The 24,741-nt window shown below is 36.0% G+C and overlaps 1 protein-coding gene across 1 annotated transcript in view; it reads right to left on the minus strand.

The window, feature by feature from the left end:
• Nucleotides 1-10,933: 10,933 nt before the first annotated feature.
• The window catches only part of DOK6 (docking protein 6), a 465,273-nt gene continuing 451,465 nt past the window's right edge, over nt 10,934-24,741 (minus strand). The window contains exon 7 of the mRNA XM_053715854.1: nt 10,934-11,065. Within this exon, the coding sequence (XP_053571829.1) occupies nt 10,934-11,065 (132 nt within the window). The remainder of the gene's footprint in view (nt 11,066-24,741) is intronic.

Consider the following 24,741-nt stretch of genomic DNA (forward strand, 5'->3'; position numbering starts at 1 on the left):
GCAAAGAAATGTGTTCTCGGTATCCCAAACTCTCTCTGTAAAGCACCAACATTTTTTACCTCTTTTGTTAGCGGGGTTAATAATTGTTTAAGTGATTTCAGTCTTAAGTGGTGTGTAGTTGGCACCATACCAATCTGCCGGATTTCGTGAAAGTTTAATTCCCAGGTATTTAAAGGTATTTCCCATTAGTTTGAAACTGTGGTGGAGGTCAGGGATTTCATTAGCATGTGACAACCATATCAGTTCTGTCTTATCTGTGTTAACCTTGTATCCTGAAATGTGGCTAAACTCTGCAATAATATCCATTAATAATGGATCATTCAGTCTGGGGTCTTGGATGTATAACACCATGTCATCTGCGAAAAGTGACAGATGAAGGGTTTTATCCCGAGGGGCTCTAATGCAAGATCAAAGAGGAGGGGTGATAGCGGGCACCCCTGCCTCCTTCCTCTACCCAAGACAAATGGCTGGGATGGTACCCCATTCACCAGTGTTGCCGCCTGTGGAGCAGAGTATATTGCTTTCAGCACTCTAGAAAAATCTCCTATTATCCCAAATCGTTCTAGAGTATAAAACAGATGGCTCCAGAGGACCTTATCAAAGGCCTTCAATGCTACTGCAGTCAGTTTATTGCCCATGCTCATTACTGGACATTTGCCACAAAACATCATGTGACAATCAGGGCAGACTCAAAACATTATGCTGCCTGGGTCCGATAATAAAAAAAATACCAATTTTTTTTTCAGATAGAACATGCAATTTTACACAACTTTCCAATATACTTATATTTTCTAATCATTTTGTTCTTTTGGTATCCTTTGTACAAAAGGAAACATAGGTAGGCCAAGCAGCTGCTAATTGGTGTTTGCACATATATGCCTAATTATGTAATTGGCTCACCTAGTGTTCAGCTAGCTCTCAGAAGTGCATTGCTGTTTCTTAAATAAAGGATTCCAAGACAATTAGGTAAATTAGATAGAAGTAAATTGGAAAGTTGTTTAAAATAGCATTCTCTATCTGAATCACAAAAGAAATTTTTTTTGTTTCATATCCTTTTAAAAAGCCTGCCTGGTACCAGCATGCAACGTGACCCTGATCCAATGCTTATGCAGTGTCTGGTGTGGGAGGGAAGCAGGGAGGACTGGCCACTTTTGGCTCAGGGGGCAAGTACAACCGCCTGGCCATACCAAAGAAAAACATATGTGCAGTAAACAGTTAATATTATAGAGAGGTACCCTATGCCACACACACACCTCCCCAGTACCTTCTGTACAGATATATATTATAGAGATGTTCCCTCTGCCTCACACACACACAGCCCTGGTCCAGTACCATATATATATATATATATATATATATATATATATATATATATATATATGAAATTTGCTTTGTTCTCTTGGTATTCTTAGTTTAAAGCTCAACCTAGGAGGCTCATAGGCAAATTTTTTAGCCCTTTAAGGCCGCCTCTTATCTGAATGCATTTTAGTTAGTGCATGTGTGCCATTTAGATAACAGTGTGCTCACGCCGTGGAGTTACCTAGGAGTCAGCACTGATTGACTAAAATGCAAGTCTAGGCAGGACAAACTCGCGGCTCTTTGCATAAGATGTGCCGACAAGATCCCGGCAGTTGAAGAGTTTGTGTTCCAAAAATAAAGAGAACGGCACTTAGCGTGTATCACTCGCGGGTTGGACTAGGTACCTAGTTAGATGAGTGCAGGAGAGGGAGATTTAAAACTTTTCTGTGCTGCCTTGTTAAGGTATGCCTTAGCTCCTGGGATATTTTCCCCAAAAAATATCTTGTTTGGCTGTGCGAGAGAAAAAAAGGTTTAGGAGTATAAGGCGCAATAGGTTTCAGCATTTATTTGCGCCTTATACTCCTAAACCTTTTTTTCTCTCACCTAGTTAGATGATAAGTTCTTGACAAAACAGCTTTACTTCCTTCAATGTGTTTCACCCGTTATGTTGGGCTTTTTCAAGATAGCAGCTGCTCCTGGAACCATGTTTAAAAACCTGCTGCTTCAATTCCATTGGTTAAGTCCCAGCTCAATTGTTTCTTAAGGTGGAATTTTCTTTAAGGTGGTATTCTGGACCAAAAATGATGGATGTGCTTAGCCTGCACAGATGTTATCTGATTTTTCTTTGAACAATTTTAAGATATATAAAATATGAATATGAAAAAAAATAAAATAAAAAAAAATAATAAATAATAAAAAGGTAGTATATGGCATAATGGTGGTATATGGCAAAAAAAGAATTTAAATTAAAATAAAAAATAAATACATAATTAAAACAGGTTATCATAGCAGATATGCGACTTTCTAAACTTAGAAAACAAAATGTATTGAAGAATCAACTCTTCTTAAATGTGTACAGATAATTAATATACCATCCTACTAAGAATATTTGATAAATTATTAATGTAAGTATGATGAATATATTTGCATACAGATAGGCAGATATGGCCAATCTAATAAATAAGCAGATGTCTTTTAACCAACCTGTAATGAGATAATATTCTAAAAGATAAAATTGAATGAATATGGTCTCATCATAACAGATCTATGCATTTCTTAGCTTAAAAGACAAAATATAATAAAAGTTCGGTCCTCGTTTGACCTAACTCATTATGAACATCAATATTATTAGAAAAAGATTAAATATTATACCATACTTTTGAGAATATTAAAGATACATATATTATCATCCAAATATGTGAATATGACCAATGGGACAAATGGGCAAATGTCTTTTAACCAACCTATAAGGAGATTGTATTATGATTTTTTTCTAATTTAATGACAATTCTATATTTACTTAATACATCGTTTTAATGATACAGAGAGGAGAAAAAGATAGGATTATTTTATAACAAACGGGAGATCTTATTTTCCCAAAAAGGGGGACAGATCCATTTCTGAGTTTAACCCTTTAGGGAAAAGGGTGTCTAGTTTGTATATTATCTCTGATTCTTTCCTTAAGAGTTTTTTCTCAAAATTGCCCCCTCTCCAGTCTCCCCTAACTATACATAAACCCCAAAATTTGAAATGCTGTAAGTTGTTATGGATTTATCTAAAATGTTTATATAAATGGGTATCGAGATTTCCTTTTTCTATATTACAGAGGTGTTCTCTGATCCTATCTCAACATCCTGGTAGTTTCACCAATGTAGAATAAATCACATGAGCATTTTATTAAATATACAACTTTTTTTTGTGAACATCTAATGGTGTCTTTAATATCGAAACTTTCCCCAGTTCATAGTAGTTGTATCAAATTGGTTTTTGTGCTATATCTAAAGGCTCTGCATGTGTGGCACAGGAAAAAAAATCCTTCAAATTGTACCTCTTTAGTTCTTTATCAATCATAATATTACCCTCTTTCTTAAGTTCCAAAATTGTTTCAAATTTTTTGCCTTTCTAAATATAATTTTGGGTTTATATGTTAGAGAATCTCCTATCAGAGGATCTTTTTTATAATATGTCAATGTCTATTAATTATTTTCCTAATGGCCATATGATTTCCAATATAGTCTGTTATAAAGGCCATATTGAACTCATTGCTACTTTCAGTAGCAATGTTGTTCTTATGAGTCAACTTTAAGAAGAGTTGACTCTTCAATACATTTTGTTTAGAAAGTCGCATATCTGCTATGATAACCTGTTTTAATTATTTTTTTTTATTTATTTTTTTTTATTCTTTTTTGCCATATACCACCATTTTGCCATATACCACCTTTTTTATTATTATTTTTATTATTTATTATTTTTTATTATTTTTCATATTCATATTTTATATATTATATCTTAAAATTGTTCAAAGAAAAATCAGATAACATCTGTGCAGGCTAAGCACATACAGCATTTTTGGTCCAGAATACCACTTTAAAGAAAATTCCACCTTAAGAAACAATTAAGCTGGCACTTAACCAATGGAATCGAAGCAGTAGGTTTTTAAACATGGTTCCAGGAGCAGCTGCTATCTTGAAAAATCCCAACATAACGGGTGAAACGCGTTGAAGGAAGTAAAGCTGTTTTGTAATGTCAAGAACTAATCATCTAACTAGGTACCTAGTCCAACCTGCGCATGATACACACTAAGTGCAGGTCTCTTTATTTTTGGAACATGAACTCTTCAACTGCCGGGATCTTGTCTGCACATCTTACGCAAAGAGCCGCGAGTAGTGGTAATCATCACAGTGAGACGCCAACTTGACAGATCTGTGATCCGGTAAGATTGAAAGTCTAAATACACGCAAGCAGGCTGCTTTGTTTGATCAGTGGGGTGAGTGCCGTCATTCTGACTTCCCCTGAAGGTGAGCAGTGGTGTACAAAGTTGCCGACCTGTCATTATAGGGGTCCGGCGGGCTGCTTAATATTCTGTACCAAGACTGTTTTGCTCATTTAAAGCAACAAAGTTTAAGAAGATTTGACACTTGCTACAATTTGTTTCTCTCTGTCTTCAGCCGTTACTCTGTTACATGTGGCCACATTAACTTTCGGAGTGGTTGCTTTTATTTGTCTACACAGACTTGTTGTCTCATCCTTATCTCTAGTTGGAGAAGTACATTTGATCATTATATTATATATATTAACGTTGCCCACATCAAGTGGTCTTCATTTATTAAGGTGGTATTTTGGCCATTTTTGTAATCTTTATTGTATTTTATTTTTTGTTTCTGTCTTGTGCATGCTTTTTAACTATATTGACATATATCTTTATACTATATTACCAGGGAGACGTCCCTTGCTTATAATATTTACCTATTTTGAATATTTACAGCTTATTAATATTTTCCTACCTTTTCAATTTTTAATATTTTCGATATTTGACTAGATGTCTATGGAATAAATGTGTTGGTTACCTCAAGCTATTTAGCGCCCCTCTCTCTATTTGTATTTTTTAAATTGCAGAGGTTTAGATACAAGGTAGTCACAAAGGTAAAAAGTATATGAATTTAACTGTGTTGGTTATGCAAAACTAGGTAATGGGTAATAAAGGGATTATCTTGTATCTAAGCCTCTGCAGACTGCCCCCTTATTTCAGTGTTTTGACAGACATTTTAGCCAATCAGTGCCCTCTCATAAGAAACTCCACAGGTGTTAGCACAATGTTATCTATATGGCACACATGAACTAACACTGAGTCGTGTCTGCGTTTTTACTAACTGCAGACAGTGTATTCTTGTCCTGTATTTCCTCTGTGCCAAGTTGGTTAAATTTTAATGTTTTTAGTAAAATCTTCAACTTGCAAGTCTTGGCCGTCATTTATTTTTGATGGGATTTGATAAAATGCGCTAACACCTGAGAGCTCAGTGATTAGATCTCACAAACTTAAGGTTTTGATGCTGCACCTGTTATATATACTAAACGGAACTTAAGGTTTTGATGCTGCACCTGTTATATATACTAAACGGAACTTAAGGTTTTGATGCTGCACCTGTTATATATACTAAACGGAACTTAAGGTTTTGATGCTGCACCTGTTATATATACTAAACGGAACTTAAGGTTTTGATGCTGCACCTGTTATATATACTAAACGGAACTTAAGGTTTTGATGCTGCACCTGTTATATATACTAAACGGAACTTAAGGTTTTGATGCTGCACCTGTTATATATACTAAACGGAACTTAAGGTTTTGATGCTGCACCTGTTATATATACTAAACGGAACCTAAGGTTTTGATGCTGCACCTGTTATATATACTAAACGGAACTTAAGGTTTTGATGCTGCACCTGTTATATATACTAAACGGAACTTCACTATTGCAATTTTTCTCCCTTTCCTTTTGAGGTCACTTGGATCTTTACCTAGATTGAAAGATTAGAATATATCATTTAAATTATACAACACACATAGTTACACAGTGCTAGTGTATCATTTTACTTTTGTAACATTTTATTATTTATGTGAGCACTCTCTGTTAAGGTGTGAATTATTGTGAAATAGTATTATTATAAGTGTACTGTACAATTTATTTTTTATGTGTTTTAAGCAACTTTTTGATCTCACATAACAGTTAACCAGAGCTCTGAATTTGCAGAAACCCAAGGCGCATTAAATTCATTTGCACTCAAGTGAAACAGTTTACTTTCAATTTGTAATACACACGGTACTTCTGACACGTGCAAAGAGTCCCAATATACCCCTTATCGCTCACACACAACAGTTAGAGTGGCACTCGTAATCTAATTGTTAATGTGCAAATAATATATATATATTGACAGCTAGATTACGAGTGCCATGCTAACTATTGTGTGTGAGCGATAAGGGGTATATTGTGACTGTAATTGCCCAGAAAACTGTTGCAATTACAAATGTTTAGGCATTCTGACGTGTATTTCTTATGTTTGTATTGGTATGACACAAAAAAGTGGAGAAAAAAAAGGCAAATCTGACACATTCTACTCCAAAAATAGACTGGGCAAAATTATTGGCACCTTCTCAAAATTGTAAGAAATAATTGCATTCCAAAATTGTGATGCTCCTGTAATTTGTAATTAAACTCACCTGTATCGATTTACAGGTGCTGACAATATAGAGATCACACCAGTAAAACCAGTAAAATGGTGAAAAATTGACTCAACCTTTCTATTGTGTGTCTCTGTGTGCCACAGGTTACAAGCCCATCTCCAGAGTTCTTTTTTCTTTTTTATTGCAGAAACACGGGCCCTCAAGCTCCATTCGTAGCTTGATAAATGGGCCTCTTGATAAATGTTGCGGGAAGTGGCCACGTAAAACTGACATGCAAAAGTAATCCAATTTTTGGAATGATATGACTATTTGTCTTTGGGTTATTTATGGATATAAAGAGGAAGCAGCACCACTTGAAGAAATATTTAATGCTTATTTATTGGGACATTACAAAAAGCACAAAGCATGATGTTTCGGTCTATCTGACCTTAATCATGTTGCATCAGATAGACCGAAACGTTGTGCTTTGTGTGATGTCCCAATAAATAAGCATTGAATATTTCTTCAAGGGGTGCTGCTTCCTCTTTGCATCTTTACTATCATTTATTGGGGTATGTGCAGGACCCCTGGAGCGTGCACCTGATTGCAGCAAGTGCTGAGCATTTCTTCACTTTTCTTCCTTATGGATATAACAGTATTACCCTTCTCCACTTAGAAAAAAACCTCTTAACTCTTCTCTCCCCAACTGTATTCAGGTCATGCTGGTAAAACATTTTCCTTGTAAATTCGTTCAAGCTTGGAGCTGATTTTGCTTTCCAGTAGCGTTGAATAATATTCATACCGACTAGAATTGTTGTATTTATCAGATCATTGTTCGTATTTTCAATACAACACTTGTATAAAAATATGATATCTGTAGGGTTGAGAGTAATCTTCCTATCTAAAAAACTATTTAGCCAGGTATTCACTTTTTTACAGAACTTATTATCTTTTGGACATTGCCAAAAACAATTAATTAAATTAGCATTTGGAAAAGAGCATCTGGAGCAATACGTAATGCTTTGTTTAGGACTTTTATATGTGACTCTCTCCATGCCTGCGAGAATGTTCAATTATAAACCACCTTTATACTCTGTTTAATATCCTCCACTGAAATATTAATAGCTCCCTCTGCCATTTGCCTTGTATATTTTCTAAATTCTCCTGTCCTGTATTTCGCAATAATAGATTATACCAAACTGAGATTGTAGTGAACCCGGCTCCGTTTAACTTGATCCCTTGATCTATCTCCCCCAGAGACCAGTCTCTTTCCTGTCCTCCCATTAAAGAAATATAATACTGTCTAAACTGGAGATATGCATAAAATTCTTTATTTAGTAGCCCATACTCCTGCCTTAAGAGGTCAAATGACTTCATAGAGCCCAGAGATTGGTCCACCAATTGATGCATATACCAATCCTTCTTGTTTCCATCTCTTAAAAATGTTTGTCACTAAACTCGGGGCAAAGTTCGTATTGCCCCAAATAGGGAGATACCGTCATAGTAACTTATTAATGCCTAATGCCTTCTTAAGTTTGAACCAAGCTAGGACCACATTGTATATTGTTTTTCTATTTTTTATATGTAGTGGAATATCCTTTTTTCTGCATTGAGTAACCCTGTTGTTGAGGCAATCTGTACAAGTTGTACTCCTTGTAAGTGTGCATGTTTTATTATGGACCTCCTGGTTTTGTTTTATCCTATTTGGAATTTTCAATAAAGGAACTTTTTACTTCACTCTTGCCTACGGTAAACCATTCCTTTCTGCTGATTATACATGGACCAGGAAACTGCAGGCTAAGGGAGCTCCCAGATCGCCCCAGTTCTAGAGCAAGTTCAGCTCCCTGAATCCACTTTCCTCATTGGTCGATGACATAACGTGACCGGACACACCTCCCTTAGTTGTACACAACACCGCCACGAATGCTGTGAATGCAGGCGGCTCCTGAGCGATGGAACGTTGACTTTTTAGGCTTGGATCTTGGATACACCCTGGTGCGGTGAGTTTACACGGCTATATGCCGCTGAGCATAGACTGCTTCTACTTTACTCCCACTGTTGGTTTTGTTCATATATCCCCCAAGTCTCGTTCGAGCTCATGATTAGTACATAAGGAGACTGTCTCTCTCTCTCTCTCTCTCTCTCTCTCTCTCTCTCTCTCTCTCTCTCTCTCTCTCTCTCTCTCTCTCTCTATATATATATATATATATATATATATATATATATATATATATATATATATATATATATACAAAAGATTATAGAGATTTGCACTCTCACCTCTTAAAGGGATACTGAATCCAATTTTTTTTCTTTTGTGATTCAGATAGAGCATGCAATTTTAAACAACTTTCTAATTTACTCCTATTATCAATTTATTCATTCTCTTGCTATCTTTATTTGAAAAAGAAAGTCCAAAACCCTAGACAGCACTTGTTTATTGGTGGATGAATTTATCCCCCAATCATCAAGAACAACCCAGGTTGTTTACCAAAAATGGGCTGGCATCTAAACTTACATTCTTGCTTTTCAAATAAAGATACCAAGAGAATGAAGAACATTTGCTAATAGGAGTAAATTAGAAAGTTACTTAAAATTGCATGCTCTATCTGAATCACAAAAGAAAAAAATGTGGGTTCAGTGTCCCTTTAAGATACGAGCCAGGGTGTCTGGAACAGCAATATCCAATTCCAAGAAATAGATCCGCACTCGCTGGACTTTAAAAAAAACAAACAATAGTTTATTGTGTACAGTGACGTTTCAGGGAGCCAACTGTCCCCTTTTTGGTCTGATGAATGGGACAGTTGACTCCCTAAAACGTCACTGTACACAATAAACTATTGTTTTTTGAAAGTCCAGCGAGTGCGGATCTATTACTTAGAATTATATATATATATATATATATATAGGCCAGACAATGGCTGGACAGACAGGGGTGGACATCTCCGCCCCTGTCCGCCTTGCATCGCAGAAAGCGGGCAGCAATAGTTTGCCCGCATTTACCATTGCACACAGGGCGAAATGTGCAACGCTTCTCAGTCCAGGGAGATTGAGTTTCGCCACTATTTAGTTAACGAACTGGGTTAAGAAGCAGAGGTCTGACAATCTCGTCTGCAGGCTCACTCAAATATGGTGCTAAAACCACCCTATTTTCATATACGTTTAAGGACAGTGAGGGTGTGATTATTTTAAAATAATTACTTTTCAAAACACCATATAAACAGTTGCTTACATGACTATAAGTACTCATAAATGTCAATTACCTCCTACAATTGCTTGTACTAAACTCCCACTTCTTTATATTAATTCAATACAATAAATAATAATAATAAAGATAGCAAGAGAACAAAGAAAAATTGATAATAGAAGTAAATTAGAAAGTTGATTAAAATTTCATGCTCTATCTGAATCATGAAAGAAAAAAATGTGGGTTTAGTGTCCCTTTAATCACAAATTAGCTCCTCCAAATAAGTCATGTGGTTAGTAGCTATTCAAAAACATTGCAGCAAACAAAATGTTAATTTGCTTTAAAAATGTCAATATACACTTTAAATTGAAAGCAACTTTAAAGTTGGTTCTTTTATTTATTTTATTCTTTAAAAAAAAAATAATAATAATAATATGCCAAATAGGAAAAATAGTTCATGATACCTAATCTACACTACATTTATTATTTATGTTGTGCACACAAAACACGTATAATGTAGGGTAACATTTAGAGCTAGCAAAACATCTTCATTCTGTAATATTATACAGTACCTAAAGGCAATATTAGAATTATTATTTAATAAGAATATATTGAATAAGTAGTGAATGTGTCCCATAAAATTTGTGCTTCAAAAATATCTACACAAAATATGGAATTGTACATAACGCTAGTCTGAATACCTAACTTATAATAATTCTGCACAAAAAAAACATTAAAAAGCTATTTGCACATAGTATTTATGCCCTAGCAGCAAGGCATATAAATCCAATATACAAGTTACCTATTTATTTTCCTTACATGTTTTATTGTCATAATTGCCTCTGGCAAGAGACCAGTATTTTTGTAGCACACATAAAACATTTTACTTGTGTCTGGTATTATATGCATATATATATATATATATATATATATATATATATATTTAGTTCGAGTTCAGCGATTATGGCTCAAGCTAACTACTATCAAATTACTTGTGTGCATTATCCCATTAGTGAATATGATGTGTCAAGAGAATACAGTCTTATAAAACTTATTAGATTAAATAAACATCAGCTATACTTTTCTGAAGTAAAAAAAAATGTTTTTAAGCCACATAGAATACAAAGTCTTGAAAATGATTGCAAAAAGTGCTATTGTAAAAATCAGGTTTCCTGCTGAGGCTGATGACAGCTGATAAATTGAAATGAAAACAAGTTATTCAATAGAAAAGGTAATTTGAATGAATTCTGCTCAGCATAAAAGAAGATAACCAGGATGATGCTTTATTTAAACCCACTTGCCTTGTAAACTGTAGATCTCGCCAACACTATTTTGTCTCGTTATATGATGCCAGTAAGCACTCCGAGGAAGGGATACTGACTTGGATAATGTCATCGGTTCAGTGAGGCTACTCTGAAGCTGCAATAAAATATATAAATACAAATTAGTTAAAATATATATTTCAGTTTTATAAATATAATACAACCAGGTTTTCTCAATTAAGATTAGTCTTCAAGGTCCCTACCAGTCACATTAAAAACATGTCTACAAATATCAACACATTGTTAGACAAGATATTGATTTTTAATTTTATGATCTGCATTTGTTCATAAATACATTAAATAGTTAATTAAGTGTAATTATAACTAAAGAACATATTTATTTTTTATTAAAAAAGTTATTACAAATTGTGCATCAGGCACTTTGTAAATGAAGCAACAATTTCAGAGAGGAGAATTTGTGTATGAATTTTCTTAACCCAAGATGAAACAATTAACAACATCTATCTTGTGTTTACACACATCGAGCTCTATTTCTATTAATATTATTTCCCTTACAAAGTGCACAGCATTTTTGTAGGGTTTTAACTTCAAATATTTTTGAAAACATTTTTAAATCCCATTGTAACCATTTTTTATAATACTTTTCGAATATAATCATGGCATCAAAAGTCCATGAATATTTTGCATTGGGGCATTCCAATCAACCAGGAAACACATTTACAGCATTTTAAGATTACTGGCTTTTTTATGTATGCACCTTGGGTTTGTAATAGGTTATAGCTGTGTGAACATCTTTTTGTCAGTATTTAAGTTTTTGCAAGTGCCCAATCCATATGCTAATATACCAGATCCTTTTTTTGTACATCTAGTTTATTAAAAAGCAAAAAAAGTATCTGTTTAATATAATGTTAAAAATAAAGTTCAGATGACACCTTTAACCCCTTAAGGACAAGGCCCTTTTTCAATTTCTTAGCCTTAAGGGCCAGGGCTATTTTTACATTTCTTTGATGTTTGTCTTTAGCTGTAATTTTCCTCTTACTCATTTACTGTACCCACACATATTATATACCGTTTTTTCGCCATTAAATGAACTTTCTAAAGATACATTATTTTCATCATATCTTATAATTTACTTTAAAAGAAATTATAAAATATGATGAAAAAATGGAAAAAAGCACACTTTTTTAACTTTGTCCCCAAAATCTGTTACACATCTACAACCACCAAAAAACACCCATGCTAAATAGTTTCTAAATTTTGTCCTGAGTTTAGAAATACCCAATGTTTACATGTTCTTTGTTTTTTTTGCAAGTTATAGGGCAATAAGTACAAGTAGCACTTTGCTATTTCCAAACCATTTTTTTTCCAAAATTTGCATGTTACATTTTAACACTGATATCTGTCAGGAATCCCTGAATAACCCTTCATATGCATATATGTTTTTTAGTAGACACCCCAAAGTATTGATCTAGGCCCATTTTGGTATATTTCATACCACCATTTCATCGCCAAAAGCGATTAAATAAAAAAAAATCGTTCACTTTTTTACTAACTTTTTCACAAACTTTAGGTTTCTCACTGAAATTATTTACAAACAGCTTGTGCAATTATGGCCCAAATGGTTGTAAATGCTTCTCTGTGATCCCCTTTGTTCAGAAATAGCAGACTTTTATGGCTTTGGCATTACTTTTTGGTAATTAGAAGGCCGCTAAAGGGGTTAATTAGGTAGCTTGTAGGGAGCATGTAGGGTTAATTTTAGCTTTAGTGTAGTGTAGTAGACAAACCAAAGTTTTGATCTAGGCCCATTTTGGTATATTTCATGCCACCATTTCACCACCAAATGCGATCAAATAAAAAAAATCGTTAACTTTATCACTAACTTTAGGTTTCTCACTAAAATAATTTTTAAAAAAACATTGCGCTGCGCACCACACTTGTATTATGCCCAGCAGTGACGGGGTTAATTAGGTAGCTTGCAGGGAGTTTGAAGGGTTAATTCTAGCTTTAGTGTAGAGATCAGCCTCCCACCTGACACATCCCACCCCCTGATCCCTCCCAAATAGCTCTCTTCCTTCCCCCACCCCACAAATGTCCCCGCCATCTTAAGTACTGGCAGAAAGTCTGCCAGTATAAAAAAAAAAAGCTTGTTTGTTTTTTAATTTTTAATTTTTTTTTATATATTTTCTGCAGTGTGGGATCCCCCCTTACCACCCAACCTCCCTGAGCCCTCCAAACAGCCACTTAACCTCCAACCTCTTCCTATTTGTGGCCATCTTGGGTACTGGCAGCTGTCCCTTTCTTTATTTGAAATGACCCCTCCTTTCCCTCTCCCTCCATCCCAGTGCCGGCATTATTGAAGTACTAGCACGCGCACACACACCCCCACGCGCCCACGCTCAGCCTCCCCGCGTGCTCCCAACTACTTGGGGGCACTGGATCATGAAGTGATCCAGTGATGGGCCACCCACAGCCTTCCTGCAGCTGCTCCCACCCACCAGCGATCGGCAACTATGCTGGCCGATGCAGAGAGGGCCACAGAGTGTCTCTCTCTGCATCAGTGTTTCAAAAAAGGCATTGCAGTGATGCTTCAATATCTAGGCATCACAGCAATACCTTGAAAGCGGCTGGAAGCAATCAGTATCACTCCCAGCCACTTTAAACCCCTAACGATGTACAGGGTATGTGGTTAGTCTTTAATGACCAGTTTGTGCATGACGTACCCTGTACGACGTGTGTCGCTAAGCAGTTAAACTATGAAATGTGACTGACCAAGAGCTGCTGAAGGAAGCTTAAAGGGACAGTAAAGTTGAAATTAAAGGACCAGTCAACACAGTAGATTTGCATAATCAACAAATGCAAGATAACAAGACAATGCAATAGCGCTTAGTCTGAACTTCAAATGAGTAGTAAGATTTTTTTCTGACAATTTTAAGTTTTGTCTATTTCCACTCCCCCTGTACCATGTGACAGCCATCAGCCAATCACAAATGCATACACATACCATGTGACAGCCATCAGCCAATCACAAATGCATACACATTTATTCTGTGAATTCTTGCACATGCTCAATAGGAGCTGCTGGCTCAAAAAGTTTAAATATAAAAGACTGTGCACATTTTGTTAATGGAAGTATATTGGAAAGTTGTTTAAAACTGCATGCTCTATCTGAATTATGAAAGTTTAAAGGGACACTCAAGTCCAAATTAAACTTTCAATATTCAGATAAAGCAGGCAATTTTAAACAAAGTTTAATTTTGACTTGAGTGTCCCTTTAAACTTATAATTCAGGAAGAGCATGCAGTTTTAAACAACTTTTCATTTTACTTCTGTTATCAAATTTGCTTTGTTCTCTTGGTATTTTGTTCTGAAGAGTTAAACTAGGTAGGCTCATAAGAGCTCAGAAGTGTGCACGTGTCATTAGTACTCTATGTAGGGTGAACATATTGCCACTTTAAAAAGGGACACATATGAAAAATACATATGTCAGGGCTGTTTTCAGGGCTGCTTAAAGAAATGTTTTGCATAAGAACCCTGAGATATGTATTTTTCATATGTGTCCCTTTTTAAAGCGTCAATATGGTCACCCTAACTCTATGGCAAGTGTTATGCAACATTATTTGTAGCTTTGTTATACAATGTTGCAAAACACTGCTACCATAGAGTACTAAAGACACGTGCACACTTCTGAGCTCTTATTAGCCTACCTAGATTAACTCTTCAGAACAAGATACCAAGAGAACAAAGCTAATTTGATAACAGAAGTAAATTGGAAAGTTGTTTAAAACTGCATGCTCTGTCGGAATCATGAAAGTTGAATTTTGACTTTACTGTCTCTTTAACTGAAAAAACATAACACCATCCTGCATTTTACAAAGCTATCAGATTTTCATTTTGCTCTAGGCAACAGCAACCGCATGTTCTTCTCAATAATTTGGGTGTAGTTTACATTAAAGGGACACTGAACCCAATTTTTTTTTCTTTCGTGATTCAGATAGAGCATACAATTTTAAGCAACTTTCTAATTTACTCCTATTATCAAATTTTCTTCGTTCTCTTGCTATCTTTATTTGAAAAAGAAGGCATCTAGACTTTTTTTATTTAGAACTCTGGACAGCACTTTTTTATTGGTGGATGAATTTTTCCACCAATCAGCAAGAACAACTCAGGTTGTTCACCAAAAATGGGCCGGCATCTAAACTTACATTCTTGCATTTCAAATAAAGATACCAAGAGAATGAAGAAAATGTAATTATAGGAGTAAATTAGAAAGTTGCTTAAAATGTCATGTTCTATCTGAATCATGATAGAAAAAAATTTGGATTTAGTGTCCCTTTAAGACCATTAATGACTTTTAGCTTGCTGCATACTATTTTAAATGTACTCAAATTCTCAGCTTCTTATGCTGGACATAAAGGGCAAAAATACCTTTTTTCATCAAGTATTACCAAATATAATGTTTTTTTATCAAGACAAGTTTAATTCACACATATTCAACAGTTAAATGATGAGTAAATACAATAGATTTGCATAATACACAAATGCATGATAAAAAGACAATACAATAGCACTAGTCTAAGGGGTATATTTATTAAAGTGCAGACGGACATGATACAATGTAGCGTGTCATGTCCGCTGTCTGCATTTATCATTGCACCAGCAGTTCTCGTGAACTGCTGGTGCAATGCCGCCCCCTGCAGATTCACACCCAATCGGCCACTAGCAGGGAGTGTGATCGGCTTGATTTCTGTCCGCCGCCTCAGAGCTGCTTCATAACTACTGTTTCCGGCGAGCATGAAGGCTCGCCGGAAACACGGGCATCAAGCTCTGTACAGAGCTTGATAAATTGACCCCTAAATCTCAAATGAGTGTTAGATTTTTTTTCTGACAAATTTCAAAGTTATGTCTATTTCCACTTGCCCTGTATCATGTGACAGCCATCAGCCAATCACAAATGCATATACTTATATTTTGTGATTTCTTGCACATGCTCAGTAAGAGCTGGTGACTGCAAGTGTAAATATAAAAACACACATTTTGTTAATGTAAGTAAATTGTTTAAAACTGCATGCCCTATCTGAAACATAAAAAGTTTAATTTTGAATTGAGTGTCCCTTTAAGTTTTTTTTATTAGAATGCATTTTTTAAGAGACATATGGTTTTAAAGTATATTAAACCCATAAATATTAGATCTTAAAATAATAAATAATCCATAGTTACATAGGTAAGATATTGTTTAAAACCAAAAATAAAAATATTTAAACATAGGCATATAATATCTTAAATATTTTAAATATTTTTGCAATCAAATATATTGTGAACCAGATTACATGATTACATAATGGGGTATATTTATTATAGTGTGAGTGGACATGATACATTGTAGCATATCATGTCCGCAGTCCGCTGCACATCGATAAATGCCGACAGCATACGCCAATCAGCCGCTTGCAGGGGGTGTCAATCAACCCGATCGTATTTGATCGGGTTGATTTCTGTCCTCTGCCTCAGAGTAGGCGGACAAATTATGGAGCAGCGGTCTTTAGACCGCTGCTTCATAAGTTTTGTTTCCGGCGAGTCTGAAGGCTCGCTGAAAACAAGTGGCATCAGGCTCCATACAGAGCTTGATAAATCGGCCCCAATGTCTCAATGTGGCACATGTTCTAGACTACATAGAACAATACATGAAAATGAGGTTTCTTTGGCATCTAAACTACTTAGCATACTATCTTTAGTGTTATATCACAAACCACCATTATACATGTTTTATTTTCAGTTCTTCCCCTGCAGGAAACAACATTACTTAATTACATTAAATACCAAATAAATTCAGCTTTCATATATTCTCCAGTCCCACCCTTCTTTACTATAATCTCACAAAATTAATTAATCTCCTATATTCCTTATGAATGAATTTATAAAGCAAGTTCTGTGTGCATCATTTAATATATTGTACATCATTATAATTTTACTTTGCATAAATTATATAGATGATACAATGTATATGTAATTGCCTATTAATCACAATATTGTATTTACTTGTTGGATATATTTTTTCTATATGTTGAGGACATTAACTAATTATATAAGTAATTATTGTGACTGTGTCTATTCAGAATACTCATTGGTTAAATAGAATATACAATCAGGATTGTTTTCAAATATATAAATAGAGAGAAACCTAAAAGAAAAATGAATTGTGGGAATTAAAAAGAGGCAGCTTGTTAGGATGGGTAAACGGTAATAAAAATCCTATATTCGCTAAACAGCATTATATAAGCTACCATTTGGGTAGCACAACAAACTGCTTAAAAGTTTCAGTTTAAAAATAAACAAAGCCACATTTAACTCTCTGCACTGTCAGTGGCTTCCGAATCTGAGAACCTGCCTGCAGCAAATATGATCATGATAGCACTGGAATTTATTTCACAGTTTTTTGAGTGACTTTAGGGGCCCAATTAAAAAAGCATTGTGGCTATAGCGATATTTTAAAAAGGGATCCAAAGTGCGATTGAGATTGCCTGTGAAATGTTAATAAGGGCTGGCATTAGTGTTTGAAGGCAGTCTAACCAAGAGCGGTTTTCACTGTACATCTGTGGGTGACTATGCTTTTCTGATACTGGCAGAATTATAAAAGCTACATTGACAAGCACATTAAAGGTGTAATGTAAATGATCCCTTTACACAGTATTTTATGGAAATAAAATTTACATATGTCAAGAGAAAATCAACCCCTTTTGTTACAATACTATAGTGAAAAAAGGATATGGATAATACACTTATAGGAGCTGAGGGATCCTGGATATATTGCACATATGTAGAAAGGGCCAGATTACAAGTGGAGCGCTAATTTATCACATGACCGTAAATGGGCAAATTCGCCTATTTACAGGCGGGAGATAAATAAGGTGCACCCACCTGAAATCTATGAGTCTGCGCCTACCAGCAGATAGGTGTGCTTGCCTAGAATGTGAGTACCCTGTTGACATTACTTCACATGTTTATATACTCTGGTTGATCTGTAGTGCTCTCTTGCTTTGCTTCTTCTCTGCAGCACAAAAGGATCCCCAGGAGTGGGTGAGCTGTCACACCCCTTAAATCTACAGCCTGTACCTACTAGCACATTAGGGTGCTCCAGTGATATTTGTGTATCCTTTTGGCTCATATTTATGCACACATATGTATGGTGGTTCTAGACATGAAGCGCCCCTTTGTTCTTTTCTATACTCTTCTTAAAATCACGACTAGTAAAAATATATATTATAGCATTATATATATATATATATATATATATATATATATATATATATATATATATATATATATATAGCAGCCAAAAAAGAAGCACTCACAGGTCTTTTGAAAACAAGTACAACGTACTTTAATATGAAACGTTTTCGGGGATCTAGTCCCCTTCGTCACGAAGGGGACTAGATCCCCGAAAACATTTCATATTAAAGTACGTTGTACTTGTTTTCAAAAGACCTGTGAGTGCTTCTTTTTTGGCTGCTATTTATGGATATCGTTGCACCCAGACAGATGCCAGTAGGAGGGTCGCGCTGGAACTGAGTTGTTTATATATATATATATATATATATATAAATACAATATTTGTTTTTTTAGCACACCTTACAAAAAGTTTAAATCCACATCTGGGAGTGCTGCCAATATGACCCGAAATTACACAAACAAAAAGGTATCAGCGCACATCCATTTTCAAAAGCACAACATATTTTTTGAACTGCTGCAAAAAATTGCCTGCAAATACATCAAGAGACAACTATTCTTTTTAAATAATATTGGGAACTTAGTCCCACAATATGGCCATATTTTGCTTAGCCAGTCACCACTTACAAGGTGCCCCAATTCGACTGGTCCTAACACTACAGTCCTTTTGCCACAGAGGGCTGAATCATTCCTGATTTTACTCTTAATAATAGAATGAGACTCCCTGGCTTTTTATTCACAACTCTATTACACTGTTATGAGCACACCTGAACTTGGGTGGGGTGCTTAAACCAATGGGAGATGGTCAGTCTCCCTGGTTATGTTAAATACAAAAAAAAAAATTGTTTTTTAGCACACCTTACAAAAAGTTTAAATCCACATCTGGGAGTGCTGCCAATATGACCTAGTAACATATATACCTCACTCATACAGCAGGTTTGGGATCCGAGCCCTGCTTTAAAGTTTTTAGCTTTCTTTCCACTTGCTAGTGTGCTTAAAAATGTTAAAACATGTTTGAACTAACATATATTAGGAGTGCAATAACGCTAAGTTTAGTTTAACACTAGCACAGTACAAACAGTATTCAATTAGTATTTAATAAAAACTGAATATCACCTGTAAAATAGTAGTATAATTTGCCAGACTATGACACTGAGACACGGAGTGCACTGCAATGCTGTAAACAGACCTAACAGAGCATAACAAAATAGTTCCATGGAGTGCACAGCAATGCTGTAACCAGACCGAATGGCACATAACAAAATGGTGCCTTTATCACAATCTCAAGATGAGTACAGTACTGTATAAAATTCCTTGGAGGTTGAACTTCAGCTCTATATTAGCGCTGTATCAGTGAAGCACTGTAAAGTGAGGTGCTGTAAAGTGAGGTATATCTGTAAATAAAACATTGTAACATATGTATAATATACCCACATCCCCACAGCTACTATAGATTTAATAGTAGGTTTTTTTTGGCCTTATTAACAAGGTAGATCACAGATATAATGATCGTATAGGCATTTGATGGGAGTGACCTATATTTTAATGAGGAAACATCGCCATGAGATTCTAGTTGTAAAAACACTATCCTCTATACTAGATGCACCATTTTAGCCATGTCAGTCTTGCCAGCTTTTCAGGGGCAATACTTTCAATTGTAAGAAATTTTCTGAATGTGCAGTGAAACTTAATTTACATATGTATTATTTGAACTGTTACTACAAAGAAACCATTTTTTGTTTTAGTGAACTTACAATTTATGTTTTAACGAATGACCGCCCCACTCCGAGATCCAAGATTCAAGATTCCAAGATCAATGGTGATGTTGGCAGACTTTTGCTGAAACTGCAATCCATATTATTTCCCATGGAACACACAATGCCAATCGCCGGAGAGGGTCAGCCCACTTTTATTTATAAAATACTGCCAGAGCCACAGATTGCAAATCTGGCAAAGCCAAAAAGGCAATTTCTCATTTTACTGATAATTCTTTTATTGTCAGGCCCTAAAACTTTAATCCAGGTAAGTAGTTATTTTATGAAACCCTTTATAATAATGATAAGCTAGCACTGTAGCATTAGATTTCCTTTTCAAAGTACATTTTAATATTATTCTATATGTATTCATATTAATCACAGTGCCCTAATAATCCTGGTTAAAACCAACATTACATAAATGATTTATATATAATATATATAAAGTGCATCTTTTAGATAGCAAGTAATATAGAAACATATTTTATATTTCATTACCACACATCTTAATTTCATATTCAGCATTATTGCAGATTATCAGAATTTATTTCTACTCCAGCATTGCGTTAATTTTAAGAATTATTATTGCTCCATTAGAATTTCTATTTTCTATAATTGGAACTAATTCTTTTTAAGATTTCTCATTTTGCATTTTGGAAAGCCCAGTGATTCATCATAGTGGTTTTAGTTAAACATATTACACGCAAGGACACTAAATATTTACTTAATGTGATGGTAAATCTAAAGTCAATAACATTTTACTCATACAATCATTATTTATGCTATGTGAGCACTAATCAGGTTTGCAGCCTTTGCAAACTGAACAAAATACACTCCAGGAAAATATGTTTTTTAAGAGAAAATGTAAAAAGTATACTTATAAGTAATAACAACAAGAGGGCCTATTTAACAAGCCTATTCAGACAGATGTGCAGTCATAAATATTAGCTTGTTAAAAAGGTTTGGGAAAATCATTTTCTTGTCCTTTTCTACTGTATCTAAATTCGTACATATTTTAAAACCAAATTATTTGAAAAACATGACAGGAAATGCAAATCTAAAAAAAAAAATAAAAAAAAAATAGGTATATAAAGGGGTATATATTTTAATATATTTTTTATAATAAAAAATATAAAATACAGACCAATGAAGAATATATTCAGTATACAATCAATCACATAATCCAAAAAGCTGTTAAGGAGAAGGAAGATACGGGGAGAGAAGAGAAAAGAAAAAAAAAATGAGGGAAAACCCTGAAAACAAGTATATGTAGGAGCCGAATTATCATTGTCTGGCGGACATCGCTGAATGCTGACAGCATGCGCTGTCGGCATTTAACATTGCACAAGCAGTTCAAGTGAACTGCTTGTGCAATGCCGCCCCCTGCAGATTCACAGCCAATCGGCCGCTAGCAGGAGGTATCAATCATCCCGATCGTATAGGATCGGGCGGATAAATGTCTGCAGCCTCAGAGGCAGAGGACCAGTTAAGGAGCAGTGGTCTTAAGACTGCTGCTTTATAACTGCTTTTTCGGGCAAGCCTACAGGGGCATCAGGGGCCGTTCGGCCCTTGATAAATCTGCTCCATTGTCGTGTAAGTATATTAGAGTGAGGAAAAGTTAAAAAAAAAAAACTTTAAAAATTTGTAGTGCAATGGGGTATATTCTAATATGTTGGAAGGGCTTTACACATGCTTGTACACAGGACAATAAGTCTGAATTTCATGTACAATGGTTCAAGTGATTATTCCTATTTTCATGAAAAAGTTAAAATAGCAAATTCATCACAATTTTAAATTATGATACAAATTCACAAACAAAATATTTACATTAGAGGGCTCCATTTATTAAAGTATCACATAGAGCTTGAGAGCCCTATTGTCGCTCATAGGAGCCTAAAAACCACAGGTCAAGAAGCAGCAGTCATAAGACCCCTGCTCCTAACCTGTCTGAAACCACAGAGGTTTGTCTGGGGTGACTGACATGCCCTGCTGTTGTGCAATTGGCTGTGGGGAAGCAGGGTGCAAGCTGCACAAGCATTGGTCCAGAACCTTGGAGGAAAGGTTCCCTAGGTGGGAAACTGGTCTGCCTGCAGCTTAATAATTTGGAACCAGAATGTTCTCTCATAGTAGCTATTAAAGGGCACTGAAGTCAAAGTTAAACTTTCATGAATCAGATAGAGCATGACATTTTAAACAACTTTCCAATTTACTTCCATTAACAAAATGTGCACAGTCTTTTTATATTTACACTTTTTGAGTAATTAGCTACTATTGAGCATGTGCAAGCGTTCACAGAATATACGTATGTGCATTTGTGATTGGCTGATGTCTGTCACATGATGCAGTGAGAGTGGTAATAGACATAACTTTGAAATTTGTCAGAAAAAAATCTACTACTCATTTGAAGTTCAGACTAAGGGGCTAATTTATTAATGTGCGGACGGACATGATCCACTGTAGTGGATCATGTCCAGCCGCACACCGATTTAATGCCGACAGTATACGCTGTCAGCAGTTAACATTGCACAAGCATTTCTAGTGAAATGCTTGTACAATGCCACCCCCTGCAGATTCACAGCCAATCGGCCGCTAGCAGGGGGTGTCAATCAACCTGATCGCATCCGATCGGGCTGATTGCTTTCCGCCGCCTCACAGGTGGCAAACGAGTTAAGGAGCAGCGGTCTTACGAGTGGGTTGGAAGCAGCATCTGCTGTTTCATAAAATCGACCCCCACTGTAGCGGATCATGTCCGCCTGACATCGCTAAATGCCGACAGCACACGCTGTCGGCATCTAACATTGCACAATTTGAGTGAAAAAAAAGACAGGTCTGGGTGCAAGTTCCATAGGAAGAATTACAAAACAAATTAATACAACACACAGAGAAAAAGCAAAAATGGAAGGGTTAGTTACCGCATCTGGCCAAATGGGACAAGCCCAGGTACCATGCCAAGGTCCCTTCCAAAACCTTAGTCCCTAAACCAGCCAAACAATGCAAGCTCTCAATCAAACAAATTGGGAACTAGTGAAGGTTGCACAGGATTATGTAATCACCCTAGACATATAAAAAACACGGAAGGGGACTGCACTCTCAGACTGGACTGGGTACACATCCCATGACCCTGCAACATGCTCAGCCCTGGGTGCTCAATGGCACTCACAGGAAGCTGTGCTGTCCCCAGTCACTGGCAGTTAACCCCAGACAGGTCTTGGTGCAAGGCCCATAGGGAAAATTACAAAAAAATGAATACAACACACAGAAAAGTCACTTACAAGCTCTCAGCTAAGATTAAAAGCAAAAATGAAAGAGTTAGTTAACATATCTGGCCAAATGGGACAAGCCCAGGTACCATGTCAAGGTCCCTTTCAAAAACTGAGCCAGATTTGGGTGTTAGCAGTTAGATTGCACATACACACCGGGATTGACTGCTTTGTCAGAGTGCATTGTTTGTTCAACTGCTATATGCTAAGGTTGCATATATGTGTATGTATATATATATATACAGGGAGTGCAGAATTATTAGGCAAGTTGTATTTTTGAGGATTAATTTTATTATTGAACAACAACCATGTTCTCAATGAACCCAAAAAACTAATTAATATCAAAGCTGAATAGTTTTGGAAGTAGTTTTTAGTTTGTTTTTAGTTATAGCTATTTTAGGGGGATATCTGTGTGTGCAGGTGACTATTACTGTGCATAATTATTAGGCAACTTAACAAAAAACAAATATATACCCATTTCAATTATTTATTTTTACCAGTGAAACCAATATAACATCTCAACATTCACAAATATACATTTCTGACATTCAAAAACAAAACGAAAACAAATCAGTGACCAATATAGCCACCTTTCTTTGCAAGGACACTCAAAAGCCTGCCATCCATGGATTCTGTCAGTGTTTTGATCTGTTCACCATCAACATTGCGTGCAGCAGCAACCACAGCCTCCCAGACACTGTTCAGAGAGGTGTACTGTTTTCCCTCCTTGTAAATCTCACATTTGATGATGGACCACAGGTTCTCAATGGGGTTCAGATCAGGTGAACAAGGAGGCCATGTCATTAGATTTTCTTCTTTTATACCCTTTCTTGCCAGCCACGCTGTGGAGTACTTGGACGCGTGTGATGGAGCATTGTCCTGCATGAAAATCATGTTTTTCTTGAAGGATGCAGACTTCTTCCTGTACCACTGCTTGAAGAAGGTGTCTTCCAGAAACTGGCAGTAGGACTGGGAGTTGAGCTTGACTCCATCCTCAACCCGAAAAGGCCACACAAGCTCATCTTTGATGATACCAGCCCAAACCAGTACTCCACCTCCACCTTGCTGGCGTCTGAGTCGGACTGGAGCTCTCTGCCCTTTACCAATCCAGCCACGGGCCCATCCAACTGGCCCATCAAGACTCACTCTCATTTCATCAGTCCATAAAACCTTAGAAAAATCAGTCTTGAGATATTTCTTGGCCCAGTCTTGACGTTTCAGCTTGTGTGTCTTGTTCAGTGGTGGTCGTCTTTCAGCCTTTCTTACCTTGGCCATGTCTCTGAGTATTGCACACCTTGTGCTTTTGGGCACTCCAGTGATGTTGCAGCTCTGAAATATGGCCAAACTGGTGGCAAGTGGCATCTTGGCAGCTGCACGCTTGACTTTTCTCAGTTCATGGGCAGTTATTTTGCGCCTTGGTTTTTCCACACGCTTCTTGCGACCCTGTTGACTATTTTGAATGAAACGCTTGATTGTTCGATGATCACGCTTCAGAAGCTTTGCAATTTTAAGAGTGCTGCATCCCTCTGCAAGATATCTCACTATTTTTGACTTTTCTGAGCCTGTCAAGTCCT

The sequence above is a fragment of the Bombina bombina genome, chromosome 5 (assembly GCF_027579735.1).
Source record: "Bombina bombina isolate aBomBom1 chromosome 5, aBomBom1.pri, whole genome shotgun sequence".
NCBI lineage: Eukaryota > Metazoa > Chordata > Amphibia > Anura > Bombinatoridae > Bombina > Bombina bombina.